The sequence below is a fragment of the Prosopis cineraria genome, unplaced genomic scaffold, assembly GCF_029017545.1.
Source record: "Prosopis cineraria cultivar Desert tree isolate PC_DT_omini unplaced genomic scaffold, ASM2901754v1 PC2, whole genome shotgun sequence".
Taxonomy (NCBI): domain Eukaryota; kingdom Viridiplantae; phylum Streptophyta; class Magnoliopsida; order Fabales; family Fabaceae; genus Prosopis; species Prosopis cineraria.
In genome coordinates, this window is record NW_026555333.1 from 7,923,406 (window position 1) to 7,946,970 (window position 23,565).

Here is a 23,565-nt window from a genome sequence, read left to right on the forward strand (position 1 = left end):
ATAAAAAGTGGATTTTTCACCCAAAAAATAAAAAATTGAAATTGTAATTTTATCAACGCACATTACTTCCGGATAACTCTAGGCTAACTTGCTCCAGAAACTAAATGTAATCGTATTCATCTCAGTGAGACCCTTGCTAACTCATGCAGGCCATAAAGAGAGGAGCAAGGATTCAATGAAGCCATTCTAGCAAGTAGAACACAAGAAGATCTACAAGTATGGTCTCCATTCCTGTTCCCTACACTAAGATGAAAATCTGAAAACACTATATCATAATATGCTGCGAAAGGAAAATTTGCCTATAGTTTATAGAACTAATAAGCATGCTACTCTGACAACATATAACAGACTATGGTTTACTCATCCAAGACAACGACCCCCGGATCAGATTTATCCATGTTTTCATCCAACTCAGCGTCATTGCTAGCGTCAACCATTTCTATATCACCTCCCCTCGTCTCTGATCCGCTTTCTTCTTTCCCGAGATCAGACCCAGTCACCAGATCTTTTCCCTCGTTGTTTACTGCATTGTCAGGTCTGCATTCATCTTGAGGAGTTGAGGGCCATCTGTTGTAGCTTTCTTTTCCGTTGTCGGGCCCTATCACCACATCTTTTCCCTCGTGGTTTACTGCATTGTCAGGTTTGCAGTCATCTTGAGGTTTTGAGGGCAATCTGGCGCCAACAACTTCACTCTCCGATGAAGCCTCTGATTTGACACCCGGGCTCGATATTGGCATTTCTGCAGTGCCATCATCTTGCTTAGTGGGTGATAGAATTTTATTGATGTCTTCACAAACAGTTTCTAGGGGAGGCAAGTTCTTCATCAAGCTGCCATCTGCTGGTCCTCCAGCCAATCCAATGGTATTTTCCTCTGCAACCCTGCACATCTGCCAGTAAAGAGATATAATTGATGCAGATAATCAGCATAGAACCTTTTCCCACCATTCTGCTCCCCCATTGCATTTGCATTACTTAGAGTGCAGCTCGTAAGGAGTTCGTAATACCTCATTGTAAAGTCGAACCAATTCCAATCGATTTGGGTCATTATCGCAAGCAGCAGAGGGAAATTCTTCAGCAGCTGCACAAAATAGCAGCTCCACAATTAACTTTTATATCATATACTCCCCAAGTCCAAAATATAAGCAGCTTTTAACAATAATCCAAATATCAATAAATCCTTATTCTCATGAAAATATATTTGTTCAATTTTAGCCTTAGTTCCAATTTATAATGAGTGAGAAGGTCATAAATTCACAGCCACAGGAATTAAGTTAACAAGTACAAGGAGTAAAATGAAAACTTTTTTTTTTTTTAACAAATACTAAGTTGCTTATAGTTGAACCAAAAGTAGCTGGGAGAAAATGCTTGTATTTTGGATCGGATGGAGCATTTAGTCAGACATGAATAGCAAAAGGAAAAGATGAAAAAAGGTCTTCAAAGGAGAAGAGAATGATAGCAAGAAAATCAATAGACAAATAATGAATGAAAAAAAAAGAAGAAAAACTGAACTTCAGATCCATAGCCAGATACAAATTGGGTAATTGCTGTCGTCTAACCATGAGACAGCGATCAATAGACAACACAACTATACCTATTTCTTCTAATTGAGGCAGTTGATCAATCATTTGCTTGTCAGTCTCCCCTGATTTATAACTTGGAACATTCGAATCCTTTGGTTCATTTTTGAATTCTACATTCATGGCTTCATTTGTATTATGGTCACCCTGCAAACACAGTTTGTAGCGAAGAAATGGCAGTCCATAATCAGAGTTCATTAGAAACAAATCATACACATCACAATGCTGTAGAAAGCATCAACAATATCTTCATTATCAGATTAAGACCTACACATAATGAATTTCCCGATCATGACAAAGAATATGAACCTGAAATATGAATTGATTGCATGAAAATGGAAGTGCACAGACAGTTCATGCTAGAAGTGCAATAGTTAGAAAGGAGATGCGATTTTCACGTTCTGATTGAGGGGCATTGGTCATTGGAATGCTCTGCTGAGCTGGTACTTTTATTCTCCATCCATGTCCTTTCAATTTATTTTTTAAACCACAACACTCCAAGCCCCGCCATGAAAAGGAGAAAAATAAAAAAGCAAAAACCATCTCTCAAACACATTTAAAAGTAAAACCCACGATGTACTAAACTATTAGCTTTTGAAGTGACTAATACACTGATAGTATCTAAAGAGGCAAGATAATCAGCTTCTGTTTAAACTTTCACCTATACATTCTAAAACTAAACATCAAATAATAAAATAATTTATACACCGTGAAACATAAAACTTACAAAGTATTCTTTCTGGTACTCAGCATAGAGCCCCTTTTCCAACAGAAGAACCCTCTTTTTTACAAATTCAACCTGTCTTCTCTGCATGTCTCTAAAATGATATAATATTGAAGACTCTTGATACAGCTGTGGTTGGTTCCTAACATCACCAGAACCAGGTGCACCATCAGCAACCGTATCATTCCCACCATTTTCCCCAGATTGGTTGGCCAATGCTTCTACATTTGTTGAATTTGCACCATTTTGCACCTGGGTACCAACTTGTCCTGGTACTGGTAAATTTATTACGGGAAGATTCAACTCCTGACAGATGACCTCCTGAATCTTTAGATCCTTATCATCAACAATTGCTTGCCATCTTCCGTATCCATGCCTTAAAAAAGGAGGTATCTTTAATGAACATGCCAATAGACAAACCCCGAAACACAAAAACGTAAACAAACACAAAAATATAAAATTAAAATCACCTGTCTCAGATCATAGAAAATGGAACTGTAATCCTAAACAGATACAGACAGGAAAAATCAAGAAACAAAAACCGGAAGTGCCCAAGATATTATCCAGCATCATGCTGCCCAAATAATCCTCAAAAGCCCCCCCCCATAGATCACGTCATGGATATCAAGAGATCAAATCATATATAATAGACTTTATGGAATGCAAACCCATATATATTTATCACCTTGCCATCAGGAGATCATGAACATTGTTCAAGAAATCACAGTATAAATAAACACTTACTTTTTGCCTTAAGTAATGCAACTTCATTGAATATAAAAACAAAGCAACTTACTTCAACACAGCACGCAGTAACACTACATCATGCTCCTCCCTCCATATCTTTCCACCCTTCAAACCAGGATACCGCAATAAGATGTCATCTGTGTAAAGCAGAGTTCCAGGATCCTTTTCTGATGCAAACTTCACCTGTCATTTCACATCCCCAGAGGGGAAAACCAACATCATCTTCAAGAAAGGTAACAACAAAGGAACTGCTTCGCCCACTGAAGAAAAGAAAAGAATAGACTCTAATAGAACGAACTACTCTAATTCTCATAAATGAAATCACATGCGTAGTTAAACGTAACATGATAAGATGATACCAAGCAGATAAGCATAAAGAAAGTTGATTTGAGGAACTTACTTTGTCCCTTATCAAGAGAAGAACAGCAATCCTAACAAGTACATCATGTATTCTAAGTCCTTCTTTTGGAACACCATCTAGAGCCAAATCACGGACAAAAATATAAACATTTGATAAACGAAGATATAAATCAAGGTCAATCTCTACTGAAAATAGAAAATGTAGCGGAAGAATCTATCACCTGAGAATGTAGGGGAATCTGTTATATCTTCAGCGATATGAGACAAGAAAAGGAATCCATAACTGAAAAGAAAAAAGAAAAAAGAAAAGGAAAGGAAAAACTGTATTCGCTCACAAAAATCAAGGTATGATACAAACAATTGATAGGTAACAATACTAAGGTATTTAAAACATTATTAGATTAATTTAGGTCCATTTTACCCTATGGTAAATAATAGCTTTTCAGGAAAAAATATAGGTCCACTTGCACATGCATGATCTCTTGCGTATCCAGGAACAAATATATAGTCATGGGTCAAGACTAAGGCACACAAATATAGGAAAAATTCTAGTCAGACAGAAAATGCAGTAAAAATAAACATTTGTTTGCCAAATAATATATTAAAAGAGCCAGATGATCAAGAACACCCCTAAATATTTGCTTGATCATCCCTGCAACTTTTTGTTTTTCACAAAGCCAAAACATCCATAAGCAATGATTTTGCAGAAAGATAATACAACCTTATATGCAGTTCACTCATACGTATAGATTAGCCAACCTAACCAACCTCATCCCAGGAGAGCATATACACGAGATATAACTCATCACAAATCCAAAAGTATATTCATATCAGTAAGCCCGAACTAATAGATCCAGACTACAACTATAATCTATGTGAATATAAAATACGCAGGCAATAATGTCAATTTCCATTCTACAGAGCTAACTCCCACTGCCTTACCAAAAAAATAAACTCTCGAAAGAAAAGATACCAAGTCTAAAAAAGTTTGCAACCAGACAAAAAATGTTAGCACAAACTCAAATAATAAAAGTCAACTAATGATATAGAACACCACAAAAATGATCACAAAACTCAAGAAAGATCCATATAGATACTCTTTGATTTCTTCATATGTCTTTTGTTTCAAGCGGGGAGCAAACTCCTTCCAATCATAATCACCAACTCCAAACCTGTAATAGACTCTTGAAGTGAGATTAACTGCAGACAGGCAGAACATTTCTTCAATACATAAAAGCCAAAGGACAAATTCAGGCACAATCTTTAACCAACTAGAGCATAACCTCATCAAAATTTGCACAAATTGAGCCCTCTGGCTTTGATTGAAACCAAGTACTCTGAATGATTTTCCTTCCCCTTCCATCAAAGGAAGTGGCTCTGCACTATCTGCTGTAAGAGATTACAGAGAAATCAACGTCAGAGTCATAGAAAGATAATCAAAATCCATCACCATCAAAATAATTAAAAAAGTTCACTGAAGAGAAAAATATACCACGGGCTTTCTTTCTGTAAGGCCTTCTACCCGAAGAAGTTCCAGTTGAATTTGAATCACCATCAGTAAGATCTGCTTCGTAGTTGTCATCTTCACCATCAGAGCTTACATCTTCTAGACCAGCGAGATCATCCTCCTCAACAGAAGCCATCTAAAAGTTGGCAAATACAGACATCGCTTTCAATGATGATGATGGAAATTTCAAAGTACAAATAGTAAATGTGGAACTCTCCTTGTTGAAGTACCAATCAGCACCATCAGCATAATCTATACCAAAAAGTATTTAGGTAATTCTGTTTCATTTTAACTCTCTCCTTCCATGTTCTCCTTGTCATAAAACTAATTTTCTCTCACACAAACAGGAGAAAGATGGAGAAGAGTGACGGGAAGCCCAAAATAGATAAACGATAGCACTGAGCTGGTCAATGGGGGCGAAGGGAGAATATCACCAGGTATATCATCACATGTAGTGTGATGCGTGAGGAGGGCTGTTAGGGCTATTATATCAGGTGCGAGTTCAATTTAGGGTGGCTGGATCTTTGGGAGTGGGGGAATCGTCATTTGGGGCTTGGTACCAGAAGAACAATTATTTTTTATCCTTTTATGTTCACATCCTTGCTTACTGAAAACAAGGCCTTCTTTTATCATCGTATTGTCCACTTTTCTCCAGTAGACAAGGATATTGCACCATTATTTGATAACTAAAATGAGTTTTGGATTGGGTTCCATCATTAACGCATGCCATTTTTCGCTTTCCTCCTAAGCACAGAAAAAGAGAGATAATGCAAAGAATTACAGCAACGTCCTCATTCAACATGAAAATCTTCTGCTTACAGAACGATAAGAAAGGAAAAAATTTAAACCTGGACAGAAAAAGAGGGAACTGATTTTCAAGAGAGAAAACAGGAACAAGCGTTCGGAAGTGTGAGACAAAAGTGGTAAAAAAATGCTTTCCCCCCTTCTGTGTACAAGTAAACATATTTCATGTATGTATACATACATGCCAAAAACAGATCAAACAGAATATATTAGCACAGTTGCGTTACTTGCAAATTATTATAGTCAACAAGAACCCATCTTCAAATTAATACCAGCACATGCCATGGACTCCAAAAACACATACCAGCTTGCGGTTTCGCTTGCCCTTGCCCAAGGAACTTAACTCTTCAGTTTTATGCTCTTCATATCTGTCTCTCAACAAATCCTCCCAGTAATTTGCTCTATCTGAATTGTTAACAGTATTTTTACTTTCCATTTCTTTTTTCCTTGCCTCCTCTGCTGCAGCCTCTTCATCAATATATTCAAAATTTGCCACCTAAAAAAAAAAAAAATACTCAGTTTACCAACATTTGCAAATAGAAAGAAGATCCCACACAATTTAGTTACATTTGCAATACATAGGGAAATTAATGGTGATACATGTTGAACTGAGAAATTTCTATCGCAACTTTTTATTTTTTAAAAAATGGAACAATTTTTGTCCAACAGTTATAAACAAACAAAAACAAGCCATACCCACCAGAAGGAACCATGACACATGGTAACTTGAAAAGATAAAATTCATTATATGGGAAAAAATGATAATAAATCAAAGATGTTTACAGCTGAACAATATGTGACCAGCAACAATTATAAAAAAGACAGGATGCTCTTAGTGCAACAAAAAAGAACAAGATTTCAAAAAACAGAGAGAAAGATAATGTATATACAGGGGCAGGGCAAAAGAATGTTTGTTACTATGAATGCTTGTTATTTGGTTCCTCCCTCCTAATGCCCTTGCTAATTACATTTAATTCAGATATGGGAGCCCATGCGTAAGTTTATCTATGCATGCAGACACCAAAAAAAAAAAAGACTAAGGAGAAGAAATCAAGCAGGCCTCCGGACAAAACCACAAACCAAAGTGGATAAGACCAAGCATGAACACAAGAATTGATGCGCATGATGAAATGATAAAATAAACCTTAAAAGCCTTCAGAAATCCATCATCATCTTCATCATCCAAGATAGCCTCTTCAACTCCAACTTGCTCACGATCCAACAATCTATAAATGAGCAGAATACATCAAATGAAATTTACTATCACAGACCGACACCATGATTCAAGATTAGTGCAGGGCTACCTATCTATTGAAGAATCATCATAATGGATTTGGCGGGATTTGCCAGCTTCATCATTCTCATCAGCAAATAACTCCTTTGACCCATACCTAATGATATCATCCAACTCTTCCTAAGCACAATCAATGATCAGATACCATCAGATCTTCAAAACTAATTTTTTTAATATAAAGAAAGAAGGAATTTAAAGAAGAGGAGAAGAGCAATGCACAAATGAACAAATTCCCCTGTAAACACTTGAAACCACTAACCAACATTTGACTTTAACATTAAAAAAGAAAAAGAAAGAAAGAAAGAAAAGCTATGTTAACTAAATGGCATATATATCAGCGTTTACACTCCCAGTCATAAAAAAGTTTTGTTCATTTAGAAATAAAAAAGCACAAGAGAAGATGATAAAACGTTGCTGATTTAAATTACACAGATAAGGCTTTGCTAAAAGAGAATTATTTACCTGATTAATGTTTTGAGCCTTTAGCCTTCCAACAACCAAGTGTTCTAACACCATTTTCTTCTTAGTCATTTGCATCATCCTCTCTTCAATGGTTCCTCGTGTTATAAGCCTATAAATCAACACCTGAAACACCAGAAAGCTCCACATAAGGCAATAGTGATACTCAATTTTTAATTAATAAAATTGAATTCCAACCTTGTTAGTTTGCCCAAGTCGATGAGCTCTAGCCATAGCTTGTAGATCAGCATGAGGATTCCAATCACTACAAAATGATAGTTTATCAGTGTAAAATAATGATTTAAAAAATTGGATTGCAGAATGAAAAACACATAAAATTTAATCCCATGCAGATTTATTTGCAGATAAAGCCCAATGATATCATCCAATTCATGCAGCAAACTCATTTTGTGAGATAAAGCTTCTTATTGTTGAAACCTACCCTGATAAAGTTGTTTTTCGTTTCATTTGTCATTTCAATTAAGTTCGGTATTTTTATTTACTTATCTATTAACACTTAAATGTGCATCAGAATTAGGATAAATTCATTATCTTGATTTGGCTAACATTAGTTTAAATGTTCTATTTAGATTAGTAGGAAAGAGTTGCCTTGCTTTTGAGAGTTATGTCTGATTTTTGCCTAATGAGAGTTACAGCTTCTAGTCAGGCAGACCTGAAACACCACCACAACATGAAAAACAGCCATTACATGAGTCCAAAATTAGGATACAGCACTGGCTCAGCATGAACAGGAGCAACAACGAAGCCTAAAGACATACATACACAAGGAGGAAGAAGGTACTAGAGCCAGCTCCTATGAAGCATGCATCAAGACCTACTCCTTGTCCAGAAGTGATTGAGCCACACCGAGGATGTTTTAGATGTGTCTATTGCTCTTCAAAAAGGAAGAAGGTCATGTACCCAACACCTCTTGGGAATTTGTATCTTATGATAAATTATCACCTCATCACAGTTTTTTGTTTCTAGTATCAAAAAGGAGAAGATTGCCACACGTATTAGTGAAGGTCCTGCTTAATCCGTGTGGACAGCAGCGCTTCAAGATGAGTCAAGTGCCCTTAAGAAAAAAAATGGGATGCAGTGGATATTCACCTTTAAACATAATGCAGATGGGAGCATTAACATGCACAAAGTGAGACTATATGCCAAGGGTTTTACTCAAACCTACAGTATTGACTACAAGGAAACCTTCACTCCTGTGTCGAAGTTTAACTCAATTTTACTGTCTATTGCAACTTAGATGTGAATGGAGACTTGGAGGAAGAAGTATACATGGAGATACCACCATGGATTGAAGTTGAATTAGGCAATAACAAGGGTGCAAACTTAGCAAATGTGTTAAAGCATGGCTCTAGAATTAATAGTTTGCCGCTAAGGCTATGAAGGATATGGGTATACATAACACCCAATTCACTCAAACTTCTTCTTAGGCTTACTGGCAGTTTTAATAGTTCCTGTGGATGACATGATAGTCACGATTAATGTCAAGGTTGAAGTTGCAAGGCTGAAGACAGCAATTTGCAATCAAAGCATTAGGAGAATTGAACTACTTCTTGAATGGACATAGCGTGGTCCAAAAATCAATACCTTAGAAGAAGTACTAAGGCCTTGTTTGGCAGAAAGCATTAGAGGGTGGGGATTGGAGAAACCCACTGATTGAGTGTTTGGTACGCCGGTCTCCTTATTACTTGGGTTTGGTGAAGCCCACATAGGTGGGATTAATGAAACCCATGGGGGAGATGGTATTGGAAATTTAAACCTGGGATTAGAAGTTTTCAGACCAAAATACCCTCTATCCGTGAACAGATCTTCTGCCTCTTGTTCTTCTTCTTTCTCCATTCTCTCTCAGCCTTCATCTTCCTCCCTCTATCAACGAACAAATCTGACTTCTCCCTTCATTAATACTAATAGCAACGACCATCAGTGGGCGATTAGGTTCAGGTTTGAGATCCATTGATGGCCAATGGTTCAAGTTTGAGTTCATTGAAACCTTGCCTTCAATAACGACCGTGGCAAAAGATTTCTCTGATGGTGTTGCTTCACAAACATCCATAGCTTTCAATGATTCAATATCTTGAAGATTAGACAGACTTATCTTTATCTCTCAAGATTTATTTCCAGGTTTGTTGAGCACCGACAACCAAGAAATTTGAGACCTTCGATGATTCCTTTCTAGGTTCTTCAAGTTTGAGAAGGCATTCAGAGGTCTTCGACGAGAAATCTGAGGCTGTTTGTATTCCTTATTCCTTCCATCAAAGCTCAAAGCTAGCTTCATCACTAGTGCAAGATTCAATTGAATTTATTCCTATATATTATTAAATAAATAGATCACCTAACAGTTCTTGCTTGCTGACTTCACATGCAATTGCTCTACTGGATGGGAGTAGGAAAGGTAGAAGTCTTGAAGAACTACTAGTGAGTAGAGGGTTTAATAGTCAGTTGACAAGGTTACTCCGGCGATATCTGAGGCCTCCAACAACAGCCACTGGTCAGGGAAGAGGACAAGGGCATTTTTGTCTTTTTGGTTAATGTTTGTTTGATCTGCATGTTATTATTATTTTTTTTTTTATTCCCACACCATACCGAACATCATTTTAGAATTTATTCCCACTCCCAATGCCACTCCCAATCCCATCCCCAATTCTTTAAAATTCAATACCTCATAAGCTCATACCAAACAGGGCATAAGGGAGACAAGGAAGTTGGGATGCAAACTCACAACACCTTTATGGAGCCTACAAACAAGACAGGATCTAAAAATGATAGTTCACCTGTGAATGCATGAAGATATCAAAGACTTCCTGGTAAGCTCATCTATTTAACACACACTAGACCAAATATCAGCTTCCTAGTAAGTATAGTAAACCTATTCATGAATAAACCTGTTGAGGGGCATATTCAAGCAGCGTTCTGAATTTTTCAGTATTTGAAAATGACACATGGAAACGGTTTTTACTTCAAGGGTGAAGAGAGAAAGACATAACGGTTTATAGGAGGGTATTGTAATACATTTGGGGATATCGTGTTACTTGGTGAAGCAAAATAAACAATCAATAGTGGCTACGGGGAAGGCTACGACAAGAGTTGAAATTTCCCATTTATTGTCCTACGAAGGTGTTATGTGACAAGCTAAAATAAACATGGACAATAACTCAGTTCACCATGACAAGACAAAAGATGCAGAGCTAGACAGAAGCTTCATAAAAGAAAAGATGGATTGAGGAGTCATCAAGCGGCATCATGTAGCTTCTTAAAGTCAAGTTACTGGTGACATTTTAACTACGACTCTGCCCTGTGTAAAGTTTGAAGGGTTGAAAAAAAAAAAAAACTGATAATGCTAAACATCCATTCACCAGCTTGAGGGAGAGTATTACTGATACTCTCACATGTATATTTTGACATATACACGAGTTTATTGTTCGCTAAGACTGCATTGTCTATTTGACATTTTCTGCTTTATGGTATGCAATTTTTAAACTACTTAATTTGCTGAAGAACCGTTCCCAAACTATAGGATTTACTATATCTATCAATAAATCATAGATGTTGTATTATGTTGAATTTGGATATTTAAATTTAAAAGAATCAGCAAGCTTCACAATAAGTTGAGTCATGAAAATCTTCAGTACAAATTACCTTCAAATAGTGACGCTTATTTCATTACCAGAAGCACTATAATTTTCATAAAAATATAATTTCAGAAAAAAAGGAAAAATAATAATAAAATAAAATGTAGGTTCACCTGTCATATATAATAACTGTGTCAGCAGTTGCAAGGTTTATTCCCAGTCCTCCAGCTCTGGTAGAAAGAAGAAAGCAAAATCTCGAGGAATTTTTGGCATTAAAGCGATCTATCCTAACCTGTCTTTCCGCTCCAGCAACCTTGCCATCTATCCTTTCATACTGCCAATTCTGTTTTTAAAATGAAAAACAAATGGATTATCATACAGAAATATATCAAGTTCACAATGCCTTAATATCCTCATCCAAATACCTTGTACGAACAGTAATCTTCTAGCAGGTCCAGCATGTGCTGAAATTGTGAATATATGAGGACTCTATGTCCTTGCTCTTTAAGCTTCACCATCATCTTGTCCAACAATTGCAACTTTCCTGATGATTCCAGAAGCTGTCTGCCATAGAGTGAAAACAAAATAGGGGAAAAAGAAAAATCAACATATATAAACTACCGGAAGCCAAAATTTCACAAAGCCCTAAACAGTGCGACTTTCAGCCTTAGGGACTGAGATATAGTAGCACCATATGTTTCATCTTTGCTAAACAAGTTAACGATCTTCAACATCCCATATAAAAGAACATGTACTGCCACAAAAGCAGAGCTCACAATCTTTCAGAAAGACAACCACAAGCGAACTCAGAGAAATGACATAAGAACAGAGAGCTTACTTATACGATTCTTTTGGGTCTTCAATATCTGGCTCAACTCCTTCTAACATGTAAGGATGACAGCATAGTTTGCGTAATTCCATAACAACGTTGATAAGAGAAATCTGATTAAAAGCATCCAACAACAATAATAACATCACGATAAATTACAACCAAGAAATTTTTTATCAAATGTTACAAAGCTAAGAATAAGATTAGAATATCAAAAGGATCAGGTTCAATGAAGTATGGATCTTACCTGTGCACCACCACGTCGAGTTAATATTTGATAATTACGTGTCAAAATTGCCTTATAATACTCCTTCTGTTTGCTGCTTAACTCAACTCTTAAAATAAGTTCCTTTTTTGGAGGTAACTCCTTCATCACATCTTTCTTCACTCCTACAGGGGCATCAAAATTTTAAATACACAGTTTGAGACATAATAGTTATTCAAAAACAAAGAATCATCTTAATTGGCTATAAGAATTATGAAGTTTTGATCAATAAAGACCCTGAGTCCTCTTGTAATTTCCCCCTAATACCAAATTACCGTAAGAACTAAATGTGGAAGCTCGGGTAACCTCATGCACAAAAAAATAAAATAACTAGATCAAGTCAAACATATCAAACTTCTAGGATAAGTTTTATTCATTCTGACAAAAACTGCAAGCATTCTTTTTTAGGTATAAATATATGCATAATAGGACCAACACTTTTTGAAAAAGTTTGCCACATTTATCCAGCCAATTGCAGACACCACAACTTCTACAAGGACAAGGTTGCTAGAGAGGACATAAATTGAGAAAAGGAGGATTTAGACATTAATAAAACAAATTGCAGACCTTAGCCTAATAGCTTAAGCTTTTAGGATGATAGCCTGGTATGATAATGAAGCTTCATGACCAAGTGGCCAGAAGTTGATCTGAGTAACCCATATTCCCCTAACCAAGTTACGTCTTACCATAATGCTTTTCAAGCCCATTGTCATGGGATTATTACTCTTTCCCAAAAATGCTAGCTTATTGGGGTCTGTGGACATTCGCTTATATGCCCATCACCCTTCCCAAGTCCTTCCAATGTGTGATGTAACAACTTCTTTGGCCAATCCATGATTTTCCCATCATAGGTAGCCCACTGGAGGAGCCCATTGACTGGGCAAACCTAAGTTCGGCTCTAATACCACTGTCATGGGCCATTACTCTCTTTCCAAAAGCCTAGCTCAATGAGGTGTGCAGCGCACTCACTTATTCCCAGGACCCTCCCCAAGTCCCTTTAATGTGGGACATGACATTATGCCTTGTTCACACTTAGAAGTCCAAATAACATTTAAGTAGGGGTGCAAGTTAGAGATGCAAATAAATTCAATCATAAGCTTTCACCTTATAGCTTAAACTTCCGTAATGAAATGCTCAAAAAGATCCAACAACTATAAGAAACTGCAATAAATATCACAAAAGTTGATTGCTACCACAAGCACCATGCTAGGTTCACCATCATTCTATCTAGGAACTTAGATGAAGGCAACATAAAATCCAATCACAAAACCAGTAAGACTAACACAAACCAACACAGCCTGCAAGGTGACAAAAACCAGACAAGCAAATAAGGTGCAATAAGATCATATTCAAGTTTGAGATGTATACTTCGGAGGAGGTGTGGAGCCAACATTTTGTGAAGCCTTGATATCTGCTCCTCCTGATTAATATCTCTAAACTCCTCCTGGAACTCCTCTAAGCTTCCAAACTACCAGCAGTAAGTATTCCATAAGACAGTCAACATTCATTAGCAAGATAAGAAACTTGAACTCATTTTTTGCATCATAGTCTTATCATCATACTAACCTTCCCAGCATCAAGGAAGTGCATTAGCATGAAAAGTTCATCCAAATTGTTCTGAAATGTACCAGACAAGTTGCCATCAGTAGGTTTCAACTTTCAGTAAATAATTTCATCATATTCAGCCAGACTAACAGTCACTCATATGCATTCAAGGTTATGATGCGTAACAAACAAGTTGCCATGAAAAAAATAAAAATAAAAAAGCCAATAGCACCAATAAACAGGTTTGTTGGTTGAAAATCAGAATCAACACTAGGAGTACCCAAAAACAAAATATAACAAGCTAACCACATTAAATGCAAAAAAGAAAAAGAATAGGATCAGATCCAAACACCATTATGGCCATCAGAGTGAAGCGATGATATACAAACATAGACACCTCTCACATGTAGAAATATGAATTTATTCAAAAGGCTTAGTTAAGCAATTAAGCAACACTCCCTCTAGTCCAAAATATGCATTTTCTTCCGGCTAATCTTGGTCCAAAAATATAAGCAATATAATATTTCTTTTTCTTAAAAAAAAAAATCCTATTTTACCCCTTATATTTATTAACCTAGATTCACGTGTTTGAGAATTTATAACATCCTTCTCACTCATCATAAATTGGAACAAAGGGTAAAAAGGGGAAATAATATATATTTTCATGAGAATAAGGATTTTATTTGTATGCAGATTATTATTAAAAAATACTTATATTTTGGACTGGAGGGAGTATTACACATAGCAATGACATAAACTCAGTCGAACACTAAAAGTACTTGTTATAAACAGTTTTATTCTTTAACATGGTTTGAAATTGCAAACTACATCAAGTGATGCAGCCACAGCACTGCAGAGCTGGTTGGTGCTGCATCACATCACAAAGCATTTGTGCTATGTTCTTAAATCAGAGGTGTTGAAGGCAAAGGGGGAAAAAAAAACAGAGCAAACAGCAGCTGCAATGCCCATAGGACATCCACTTCAAAGATAAAGGAAATAGATTTTTTCCCCATGGAAATCTGTGATTTTGAAAGTAAACCATGCATTGCATAATTAACACCAAATTGGTAAGTACTAATTAATAATGTACAGAATAAGATACTTATTCTTGTATAAAATGTATAGAATAGCCATCTTATTCTTCAACTGATATTAAGATTAAAAGGAAAAACAATTTTTGTTTTTTGTAGCATTAAATAATCAACTAATATAAGTTTATTTTCTTCTACGTAACAATAATTTAATGACTCAAAGGTATGTGTAAAAATATAAATAAAGATGAATTAATCGCTACAAGACTTTTACAGACATTTTGTGAAACTTTCAAAAAGCAAACCCACGATTGCAATAACTACATCTGCAGTGTCAGCAGTTACTTTAACTGCATCCATAATATCCGCATGTGCAATAACCACAATCCAAACCCAATTTCTTTATGCTATTCCATTACTTAACAAATTTAAAAAGAATTATATCCACATCATAAGAATAATATGAATTCTCACCTGGCATTCCAATAACCAAATTTAATGTGTTTTGTATGCAAAACAGGGCCAAGTAAAACAAACTATCAACAGACACTCTGAACTTATGCTAGACATCTTTTGAGATCAAGAACTCAACATGAAATCATTAAGCAACAAGGCAAAAAAAGAAAGATTCCCTTTCTATGAAGAAATTACTATCCAAACAAAATCATGCAGTGAATGAGCTATGGCACAGCGCATCATCTAAAACAAACCTGAAGAGGAGTCCCTGTCAAAAGTACACGATGTCTGCTTGAATATTGCTTCAATGAAGAAAATAATTTTGAATCTTTGTTTTTAAGTCGATGACCTTCATCAACTATCTGCATGAGCATTGATATTAGAAAGAATGCAGAAAGCATTGAGGTTAAATAGTGCTGAACAATAATGGTAAAGTGTTCTTGTATTTTACTATAATGGTAAGTAGAACATTACAATGCATTCCCACATTATAGACTTCAGGGATAATGAGTCAAAGTTGATCATTTCATATGATGTCAAAAGGACATCAAATTTGATCCTATCTTGCTTGCTTTCACTGACTATTTTGCCAGATTTCTTTTTCTTGATCTTCTTCTGTTTCTTGGGAAAGTAAAATTCATACTCTCTTATGACAGCTCGAGCTTGGGCAGATCCAACATACATAACCTGCAGAAAGGAACACATACTTAAAAGAATGGCCACAAAACAACACAAGCTAAAAATCCCATCTACATACAACATTCATTTGAGGCGCCCATGTTGCGAATTCACGTTCCCAGTTTCGGAGAGTTGACAGTGGAGCAACCACTAGATGGGGAAACACTCTCTCTTCAAAAAGAGATGCTAAAAAAGCAATACTTTGTATGGTTTTGCCTGCAGGCAAACAACTCAATAATCAACGTGCAACCATATATTTCTGTTTGATACTTGATACTCCAATTTAAGGGGGAGAGAAGACACAGTAAAAAGAGGCAGTAAATAGTAGGGAATAAGAGAAATAAACAGAGACTAAATACCGAGCCCCATTTCATCAGCAAGTATAACATGAGTTTGCTTAGACCAAGAGAAACGTAAGAAGTTCAAGCCTTCAAGCTGATATGGATGTAGGGTACCTTCATTTGCATCGAAATGAAATCAGGTGATCTATATGATCTGAACTTAAAGCATGCTATTGCCAGAAGGAGAGATAAGTGAAAACAACATACCTCCTGAAAGAAAGCCAGGGCTATGTTCGTAGTGTTGAAATTCTTTCTGCTGCTTTTTTTCTTCAGCACCATCCTTAATACTGCTTTTCTGCTTACTAGAAGCACTTCTCCTAGACCTAGAGTGAAATTTTGTAAATCTTTCTATTTCTGGCTGAAATGCAGAAATATCAGACTCGGACTCCCAATAGCATTCATCATACGAAAGCTCTTTCCATTTCACAAGATATTCCTTCTCATCATCATGACCCCTGAGCCATTAAAAATGCATTTATGAGAATATAAGCATTGTTTGAGTACTACTGAAAAGACAGAACAAAACAATCACTACAAATAATAATGATTTTAGAGGTAAGAACCCAAAAAATATAAAAAATGAAATAACTACATCTATAACTTGCTAATTTCTGAAAATCTTATGTTGCGCATTACTTCTATTTCAACATCTGATCAACCTCAAGGAAATATGACAGTTTGGACCTAACTTAACACACCCGCGCAAGCAGAACTCTTACTAAATTATTTCAAATTCACTCAAAGCCTTGAATAAATACTTAATAGCTCAGTTTAATAAAACAAAAACCATTACATGTTATTTTGCACAAAAAGCAGGCATATAAAAATTCCAAATAGTTGAACCTGCAAGCAAGTATACGATCAACCATTGTCCATTCAGGTCGAATGGCAACAAAATCTTCCTCAGAAGTATTTGTAGATGCCATTTGACGGTGGAAGTTGTTCACTTTGGTCTTCAAACGAGGATGTGACTTGAAAGCTTTCAAAAACTCTTTCTCTGAAACCCTGAATAGGAAAACATGCGGCCAGTAAGTACACAATGCCCAAAAGGATCAAATGGTTCAGAGCAGAGAAAATCTTAAGAAAGAGTGCTTGAAAAGCTAAAATCAATACTCAACTATAAAATTGGAATGATTCAGAAAAAAGGTAGAATTGGAGATAAGAGTGGCAACCGGAAAGCATTGCAAAAAGATCAACAGAATTTTAAAACTTCATAGCATAAGAAATCATGTGAAACTGGAACTTAAATGAAGGGGGGGGAAAGTTCCCCAAATTTACCACGTGCAGTGCAGATATGAAAGTCCCTTCCACTTAACAAGATATTGTTTGACAAAAATTTGCTTTAAGCCCGGTTTCAAGGCCTCGCCATCATCACCTGCTACAGTTGGGCGCATCTCACAATCTAATATCTTTTCAATATCATTTAATGGGCTAACCTGCAAAAGCAAGAACTGATTCAAGGCCCTCCACCAAGGAAGGATAACTGTAATATGATTAACCATGAAACATTGTGGCTTACACATTCAGGGCATCTCCAACTATCCGGAAGTGGAGCTCTAAGTGGTCGAAGTAAGCACTTAGGATGAAAAGCATAAGTACATGTTTCACAGCTAAGAAGATCTTCACTTTCCCCACAGGCTTGGCATGAATTCTCTTTCTAGCGGAAGGGATAACACATTAAGAGAAGGCGGAAAATTCAATTGCTAGTCTAAAGCAAGGACACCAAATATAAGAAGCAAAGAAGATGCTACAAATAAAACAATGACAAATACCAAACTTTCACGTATTAAAAAATAATAATTCTAATCCATTAGTAATGGACCAAATGATGTCAACTACCTGATGAAAAACATAAAATGCAAGTGAAACATGACATAGTTACAAAGATACTCCTTCAATTAACCCTTGTAGCATATTACATTTTAAAAGCAGGAAAGGGTGACTGGTTATAGTCGTTATATTAAAGGGGGAAGCATTCATAATAGGTGTATAGAAATACTCTTCCATCTTATTACTTAAAAAGACAACTCTATGGTTCGCTTAAATCATATGAAACGTCTCCAATCATCAATCTATACATTCAATGCCAAACAACACTGAATTAGAACCAAAGTTTTAAGGAATAAGTTTTTCCTCCACCAAATTTCTATCCAATCAATAGTACGTCAGAATTCTTAATGTCTTTGAATTCACAAAGGAATACCTCAAGTTTGGAAGCCTATTCGATGACTTGGCAACAACACAAATAGTCTCACCAATCAATATCAGTATGTCAAAATTATTGATTGCTAATGTCTTTAAATTCATGAAGCACGTCTTTAGTTGGGCAGAATATTCCGTGACACAACAGCAACACAATTAGGAACAACTGGGTCTTTGTGTACAGAAACTAATGTTAATTATACTTTCAGTCACCCAATAAGCAGTGTACTCAACACATAAACCTTAGTAAATGATATTTAACGTGTTGAAGTCATACAAGAAACAAAATTCTCACTTAAATCAAATGAAAATAATTAATGCAAAAGGGAGTAAAGTAGCTCACAGCATCACTTCTAACTATCCTCTCAAACGTTTCCTCAAATCTCCCGGGTTTCCCAAGCAAAAAGTCAGCATCATCATCTGACTCATCTATATTATAAACTGGCTTGCGATCTGATCTCACACGAAGCCTCTCAACCAGGCTACTCATTTTCTGCAAGGAACACAAATTCTCCTGTGAAAATAAAAATAACATCATAATTATTTTTATCAAATAAGCTTTCAATAGAGAAATCAACTTCTGGAATTAAACCAACAATTATCCAAGGACAAAATCATGACACATTAGGTGGACATGGTGCCTATCAGTTGTAAGTTGATACTATAAATTAAAAGGGAACAAGATTACAGAAGCATTAATCCAGACAGAGAAACTATTTTGCTTAGTATTTTGGCTCGTCACTTGAGCACAAGAACGTAAATCCAAATAAATATTTCCTTAAAACTTCAAATAAACCAAATTTACTCATATGACTTGGCATATACGCATCCAAATTTGTGACAGAAATATTGATGGCAAGATTTAAAAGTAACAAAACAAAAGGCCAAAACTTATAGTCACCAGATTATTTGCTACATGTGAGGGAAAAATGCAATTTAAAGATAGTTTATATTCACAAAAAACCAAGATTTCAAATTGAATCTTTCAACTGTTACTATAAGATGAGTTGATCAGATGTATAATAAGTGTGCATAAACGATTCTTAAAAATCTCCCAAGCCCACTCAATGAATAATTGAGAACTTGAATTGCTTCTATCATTTGAAGTGTGAAATCAGATGCATTGTTTCTCAAAATATGTTACTTAAACCATATCTTAAGGAAAAGGTCTTTTAGCTCAAATAGATCCAAAGTGTTTCCAAATAATGATAGAGTTAGAGTCCCAAACAGTATAGTCGATGAATATGGTTGTTAATGGCAGCAAGCATCAAAACCCCATGGAGCCAAGTTTAGGAAATGTTTTTTTAAAATGAGAATTAAAAAAAAATTAAAACAAATACGAGTGTGTGCACTACAAAGGTAACTAAACAGGCAGGGTAAAGCAATCCTCACATACACACAATAGGTCTACAAAGTTAGAATAACCCTCATGCTCCCAATTAAGCTGGAGGTTGTCGGCTTGAAAGAGATCATCTGTTACCCATTTGTCACACTTATAGGTCTACGTCTCTAGGTTTGTCAAATTCCTCCACAGGGAAATTTTTTTTTTTTTTTTTTTACTCATAAAAAGTCATCCTATGATAATTACAGTAAGTGAAACCACCAATCAAAAATAAATATATGTGGATTTTGGCACCAGCAAGTGCATATGAGTGTAACATATATTTAAACAAAGACATGCATAATTATATGTGGATTTTGTTATAATTTGGGTAGTAGAGAAAACGAAGAAAACCCATCAGTTTAATTCCAAAACAAGATGCTAAAAACCAAATTGCTTGTACCAAAAGCAAATAAACAAATATCACGCATCATGTAGATCCGTACTGCTTAGTATTCACGAATGCTTCAGCAACACGAATAGATAGAGCACCACCATAGAACAGCAAATTATGGCCATAGGCGGAACTGTATTACACTCAGTGGGGGATGCCCCCCACTGAAATCTTTGAAATATGCATAGTTGATGTAATACCCTTTTAATTTTTGTTCCAGGTGCTTTGATGCAACCCGAGCCAAGTCATTTACAAGATCATACATCACAAATGCCCTGTGAATTTTCTAAATTGATGATGATATAAAAAGATTAACAAACAGAATGTCAATACAGAACAAATCCAACATTACAAAACAACACAACCAAATCATACAAGTCCCTAGGAATCAAAATGAAGCGGGAAGAAGTATAACAGCCAAGCGCACACCATTCAAGCAAAAACCAGTACCTAAAAAACTCATTCTGTAAATACTCCCAAATTCAAAAGCGCCAATATTAAAACGATTACACAACCAGATTCAAAGCCAAATTAAAACGAAAAATTTAAAACAAAGCAAGAACAACCACACAGGGAAGAGATGACGCGGGGAACAAATTCAAATCTATATTCAAAGCCAGATTGAACAAATCAATCTCACCGGATTTTGGGAGTAGAAAAGGCCCTAGGGTTCGAACCTCCTTCACTGCTTGCCCGAGAACAACCACACAGGGGCTGACAGCGGTGGACGGCGTCCGACGGAGTGTGGAATGCTCGTTCGTCGACGAAGAGAAATGGATCCGCTACTTATTTTTTGTTGGGGTTCTTATTGTCTTTTTGATATTTTTTTTAAACTTATTTTATTCTTCCCGATTTCTTTCTTTTTATTATGCTCGTTAAAAGAAAAAAACAGAGAGAGAGCTGATAATTTAAGGTAACCCGAACTTATCCAAAAAAATTAAAATCGAGTTTGATTATATAAATTTTTTTTAAAATGTAAAATATTTTAAATTCAATCTGAATAAGGTCGATTGTTAGGATTATCGGCTTTATATGTATGTAGAGTCAGTAATTTTAATTAAGTTTGACATTTAAGTCTAATTCAAATAAGTTCAACGCACCCAAATTATTAATTTTAAAAAAAAAATTCAGCATTTTATTGAATTGATTGACAAGAAAACAACATTTTATTAAATTTAACTGGACAGAGAAATAAAATTGATTAAAAAGTAGGGTAGAATTATATTTTAATACAACAAGCCAAAAAAAAAAAAAGAAAAAGAAACATATTTTAACACATGATCTATATATAATAGTGGCAGGGCCTTGGGAAAATATTTTAAGGTTTAGGGTAAAATTTTTTGTAAAGCCTGACATGTATAATTGTCCTTTTAAATAAAAAAAAATCACTCATCATTTTTTACAAAATTATATATTAAATTTTTATCATATAGTGATTCTAATAAAATATTAAATTAATTCAATAGTTAAATAAAAATTAGTATCAATAAAGTGCTCCTACCCCATTTTATATATTGAGATAGAATATTACCATTAATATGGGATGGCAATACATTTTTAACAAAAAATATATAATTAAAACTAATAATATCAATGATTAGTGTGAAAAACTAATATTAATTCTATAAATTATAAACAATATTTTAATAAAGTTTAAAAGTGCCATGTCGATGGTCTAAAAATATACAAGGTCTTGATACTAATATTATCAATGTTTTAGGCTTTAGAATAAGAAAAGAAGAAAACTAAAAGTGAAACTGTGAGAAAAAATTAAAACAAGCTAATGTAATACAAATTAGTGTATTATGAATCTCATTATTCTTTTGCTACGTAGATAGTGAACTTAGCTCAACAATTAATGTTATATTGGGAAATGTTGGAACTTTTCAATAAAAAAAAATAACCAATATTTTTTATTCTTTTTCACCTGCAATTAAATACATAACAATACAAATATCAATTATATATATATATAAGAGGTTTTAATATTATTATTTTTGGGAGGCCCAAGGCAATTGTCTCATTTGCCCTGTGGCTTCCACGACCTTGAATAGTGAAATAATAAGCCTGGTTAAAATTATAACAAGGGTTCATTTTTTCCATTCCTACAATTTTATGCAACCACCTAGAATTAAATTTTTGAATTCAATTTTAATTTGTTTACTAAGTTCTTAAATGAAGACGAGGGTGCTCGTGGTGCATGGAGTGGTTTCAATATCATGGGCAGTTTTATGGCCTTCCCAAATATGGGATGAGTAACTGCTAATTAAATTGTTGAGATGGATATTTCAAATTCACCGATATGATATAATTAAGTGGCGAAGGGTGAAGCCATTTAAGTGCATGCACATGCATAATTAGTTTATAATATGAGTTGCATTTTATGCTTAATGCACTTCCTATAAATTTCAAGTCAGGGACTACTTTAATTGTATCTCATTTCACTCTCTTTTTATGTTCATATATAATATAAAATGTCTTTCAACCAAAATATTCAATAACAAAAGACAACAAATAAGGGTATGTAGTTCAAATTCTTTACTTTCAAAATTAATGACAATTAGTATTTACATTTGATCCATCTTAGTAATATTTTGTAGAAATTAAAATATTATAGCCCTTAACTTTACAAGACAACAACACTTTATATTGTATATTAGAGTTGTCTCGAGCGAATAAGGTAAATTCAAACTCAAATTTAACTCATTTTTAGGGCACATTCTCTTACATATTGTTTTGATTTAATTCTCATAAGTTTTAATTTTTTGTATCTTTCAACTTTGTTTCAAGTGATTACAGAAAATTTTAAAGGTTCACCTCCATTGTTTAACACATTGAACTCTCATCATCTTCACATACTATCATTGTTTGAGGTAAGAAATGATTCCTGTGCGTGCATATGTTGTCTAATTAACTAATATTATTTTATCAACATTTTGTTAATTAATTTATCACCCTATGCATAGCACGGGATACATACTAATTTTAGACAATAGTAAAATATAAATGGCGAAGACAATAATTCAAAGTATATATGAAATGATGAAAACATATACTATTTTACAAAAAATTTTATATCATATATAAATATATTAAACATTTGATATTTTACCATGTACAAACACGATCATCATAGAAAAACAAAAAGTTACTTTATATTGATATTTATTAAAATATATTAAATCAAATTTAATATTGAACTAATAGGTATTAGATTTTAATAGAAAGAATTGGTCCCTTACAAAATAGTAAATTTAAATTTAAATTTTTATTAAAAGAAGTGCTTACATTTTACTTCTGTTAGCAAATTATTTCTAATAAGAAGATAAATGTGCACAATAAAAATAAATAAATTCATATTAAGCTTTAAAAGAGAAGCACCTT

The 23,565-nt window shown here is 34.8% G+C and overlaps 1 protein-coding gene across 2 annotated transcripts; it reads right to left on the bottom strand.

Moving 5' to 3' along the window:
* Positions 1-12: 12 nt before the first annotated feature.
* Positions 13-20,978, bottom strand: LOC129303180 (CHD3-type chromatin-remodeling factor PICKLE). Of its 2 annotated transcripts, XM_054942301.1 has the most exons (31): positions 20,822-20,978; positions 18,750-18,920; positions 17,724-17,861; positions 17,483-17,640; positions 17,048-17,209; positions 16,412-16,659; positions 16,223-16,318; positions 15,943-16,079; positions 15,660-15,872; positions 15,440-15,547; positions 13,720-13,770; positions 13,522-13,621; positions 12,136-12,278; positions 11,898-12,001; positions 11,485-11,623; positions 11,233-11,402; positions 7,671-7,737; positions 7,476-7,598; positions 7,024-7,133; positions 6,864-6,945; positions 6,024-6,215; positions 4,901-5,051; positions 4,692-4,797; positions 4,506-4,580; positions 3,630-3,691; positions 3,449-3,525; positions 3,098-3,231; positions 2,305-2,677; positions 1,592-1,724; positions 1,005-1,078; positions 13-887 (listed from the first exon to the last, which is right to left on the bottom strand). In XM_054942301.1, exons 2-31 carry the CDS (start codon positions 18,894-18,896, stop codon positions 357-359), a joined length of 4,404 nt encoding a protein of 1,467 aa, XP_054798276.1. In that variant the 5' UTR covers positions 18,897-18,920; positions 20,822-20,978; the 3' UTR covers positions 13-356. The 2 variants fall into 2 exon arrangements, with proteins under 2 accessions (XP_054798276.1, XP_054798275.1); XM_054942300.1 differs by lacking the exon at positions 20,822-20,978 and having other exon boundaries at positions 4,692-4,794; positions 18,750-18,944.
* Positions 20,979-23,565: the final 2,587 nt, after the last annotated feature.

Excerpts from the sequence above, each read along its gene's own strand:
- LOC129303180 (XM_054942300.1), bottom strand. The coding sequence starts at position 18,944 with ATGATGTTATTTTTATTTTCACAGGAGAATTTGTGTTCCTTGCAGAAA. Across the intron at positions 15,873-15,942 it reads GGGCGCCTCAAATGAATGTT|GTTATGTATGTTGGATCTGC; the intron begins GTATGTAGATGG and ends TCCTTTCTGCAG. Across the intron at positions 13,771-15,439 it reads TGACAGGGACTCCTCTTCAG|AACAATTTGGATGAACTTTT; the intron begins GTTTGTTTTAGA and ends GGTACATTTCAG.